The sequence below is a fragment of the Penaeus chinensis genome, chromosome 3, assembly GCF_019202785.1.
Source record: "Penaeus chinensis breed Huanghai No. 1 chromosome 3, ASM1920278v2, whole genome shotgun sequence".
Classification (NCBI taxonomy): Eukaryota; Metazoa; Arthropoda; class Malacostraca; order Decapoda; family Penaeidae; genus Penaeus; species Penaeus chinensis.
In genome coordinates this window covers 9,967,361-9,969,883 of record NC_061821.1, presented here as the reverse complement: position 1 = coordinate 9,969,883, position 2,523 = coordinate 9,967,361, and the positions used below count along the sequence as shown (strand labels likewise).

At 35.7% G+C, this 2,523-nt stretch overlaps 1 protein-coding gene across 2 annotated transcripts in view; it reads right to left on the bottom strand.

Moving 5' to 3' along the window:
* Positions 1-1,219: 1,219 nt before the first annotated feature.
* The window catches only part of LOC125042420, a 77,090-nt gene continuing 75,786 nt past the window's right edge, over positions 1,220-2,523 (bottom strand). The window contains exon 10 of one of the 2 annotated variants that reach the window (XM_047638098.1): positions 1,220-1,462. In XM_047638098.1, the coding sequence (XP_047494054.1) occupies positions 1,459-1,462 (4 nt within the window). In that variant the 3' untranslated portion in view covers positions 1,220-1,458. The remainder of the gene's footprint in view (positions 1,463-2,523) is intronic. The other variant, XM_047638084.1, reaches the window with a different exon arrangement.

The window sequence follows — 2,523 nt, the reverse complement described above, 5'->3', positions numbered from 1 at the left end:
GTTGCTTCACGCTACGGCTGAAACTCCCACTGGCTCTTTTTTCTCTGAAAAACCTCACTTATCTAATTTGTAGAATCTTCACGAATTAGGTCACACAATATATGCCCACACAGCTATCCTCTATTTCTGTAAATGCATATGCATATATATGTATATATAAATACGGACACAAACACACACAAACACACACACACACACTCACACACACACACACACACACACACACACACACACACACACACACACACACACACACACACACACACACACACACACACACACATATATGCCCCTCCCCACACACACACATACCCCTTTCTCCCCACACACACATACCCACACACACACACATACCAACACACACACACACACACACAAACGTAAGAGTGTGCCTAAACATGCGTATACGTGTGTTTGAAGACACATGTGTATATTAAGGAATATGCCCATGTAAGTATATCGGTATGACTTGAACAGCACACGAAATCATCGAGACATCTGTGTACTTTCATCATCAAACGGTTCATGTGCCTGCAATCTCCCTCACACATCCGCCAAAGAAACAATTGACTCATAACTCACAGATAAGATATTTTGCTTTATTGATACAGCGTATACAAAAAAACGGAAACGCTGATATTTACAAAGTATGATATACATACTGCACATTCAAAATTGTGTGTGCCAATCAGTGTGTGTCGGGAGAGAGGTGTATGCGTGCCTATGAGAGCATGTGACTATATGAATATAGTGTGTATATACATATACATGAATATATACACACACATATACATAGTACATGCATACATACAAACAAACAAACAAACATACATATATATACATACACATATATATATATATATATATATATATATATGTACACGTACATATACTATATATACACACATATACATAATGCATGTATACATACAAACAAACATACATACATATATATATAATAAACACACACACACACACACACACACATATATATATATATGTGTGTGTGTGTGTGTGTGTGTGTGTGTGTGTGTGTGTGTATGCATATATATATATATATATATATATATATATACATAAACATATATATATGTATATATATATGCATATATATACACATATATATATGTATATATATATGCATAGATATATGTATATATATACATATATATACATATATATGTATTCATGTATATGAAACATGAACACGATTGTGTGCCTGGTGCTTGCACGCATGAACACGCGTCCGTATAAGCTGTTTATCCACCTTATCTTAAATGCATCGTTCCATCGGCGACGAGCCATTACCAGGGCCGGTCTGCCCCTTGCGTGCTCGTCCTTCGGCTTGGCACCACGAAGTCGCAGGGCTCAGGAAATGTCGATATTTTGTACGAACGCCACACACGTCCTGCAACATGACATGGAGGTATCGCAGAGGTGTAGTGGCCCTTGTTCTTGTTAGCTGTAAAGGTGTATATATTTTTTGTTTGATACTATTTATGGGGCGTTGTTAAATGCAACACTTTTTATGCAATTATGAGCAATTTTCTTTTAATTTATGGTCATTAACCCATTTATATGCAGATCAAAGATTCATAAAATATAAACAAACAAAGCAAATTGTCCAGTTTTTACAGCAAACAAATATTCCAAGATAACAATGCAATTTGGCCTTGTTCTGTGTCCCCTAGTAAGTGTGCAGGTGTCATAACAGACGCTGAATATTATGCATATTTACTGCGGACGTCTACGTTTTTCACCTTCATTACATAAATCAAGTTTAAAATCCGTTTATTCGTATTAAGTAATATGTAAAACAAAGGATTTATGCGCGCAAATGATATAATAACAAATAGTAAAGGAAAAAGCTGCTAGTGCTAATAGCTAGTATTGTGAGGATGGCAACTTGTATTCGCATTGGTTTTAACTGCAGTCTCAGTAACATTGCTTTCGAAAAACAAACGGAAGATCAAAAAGTTAAGTAGAAGTAGAAGTAGTAGAAGAAAACGCAGAAGTGTTGTAGTAGTAAAAGAAAAAAAATATCGAAAGAAAACGATGTAGCTTTATTCCAAGTCACAATACGAGCTGACGACATCGTATTCAATTTCGTGGAAAGCATGTTACCACACTACCTTAGATAGTTATCCTAAGTCTTAATAATACAACCACGGATACGTTCTATATACGTGAGATAAACAAATAATCTATTGCAAAATAGCAGCTTATACAAGATTATTGGCAGAGAATGGTAGAATGTCAATAGTTACAGTTGCAGAATAAAAAAAATGTATATATCTGTGAATTCAGACACACACTTTCCCTCAAGGTCATCAAAGGTTACGGAAGGGTCAGCAGTTACCTCGTAAGTGGCCAAACCCGCCACTTAATATGCAACATTGCATTCAGCATTAAATGAACATCTGGAATGCACGGATATTGCAACAGCCTAACAATTACTGTCCTTGTTGCAATGCGAAGGTATTTAATAAAACACATTGGTTCAAAAAGTCCATATTTTTATTT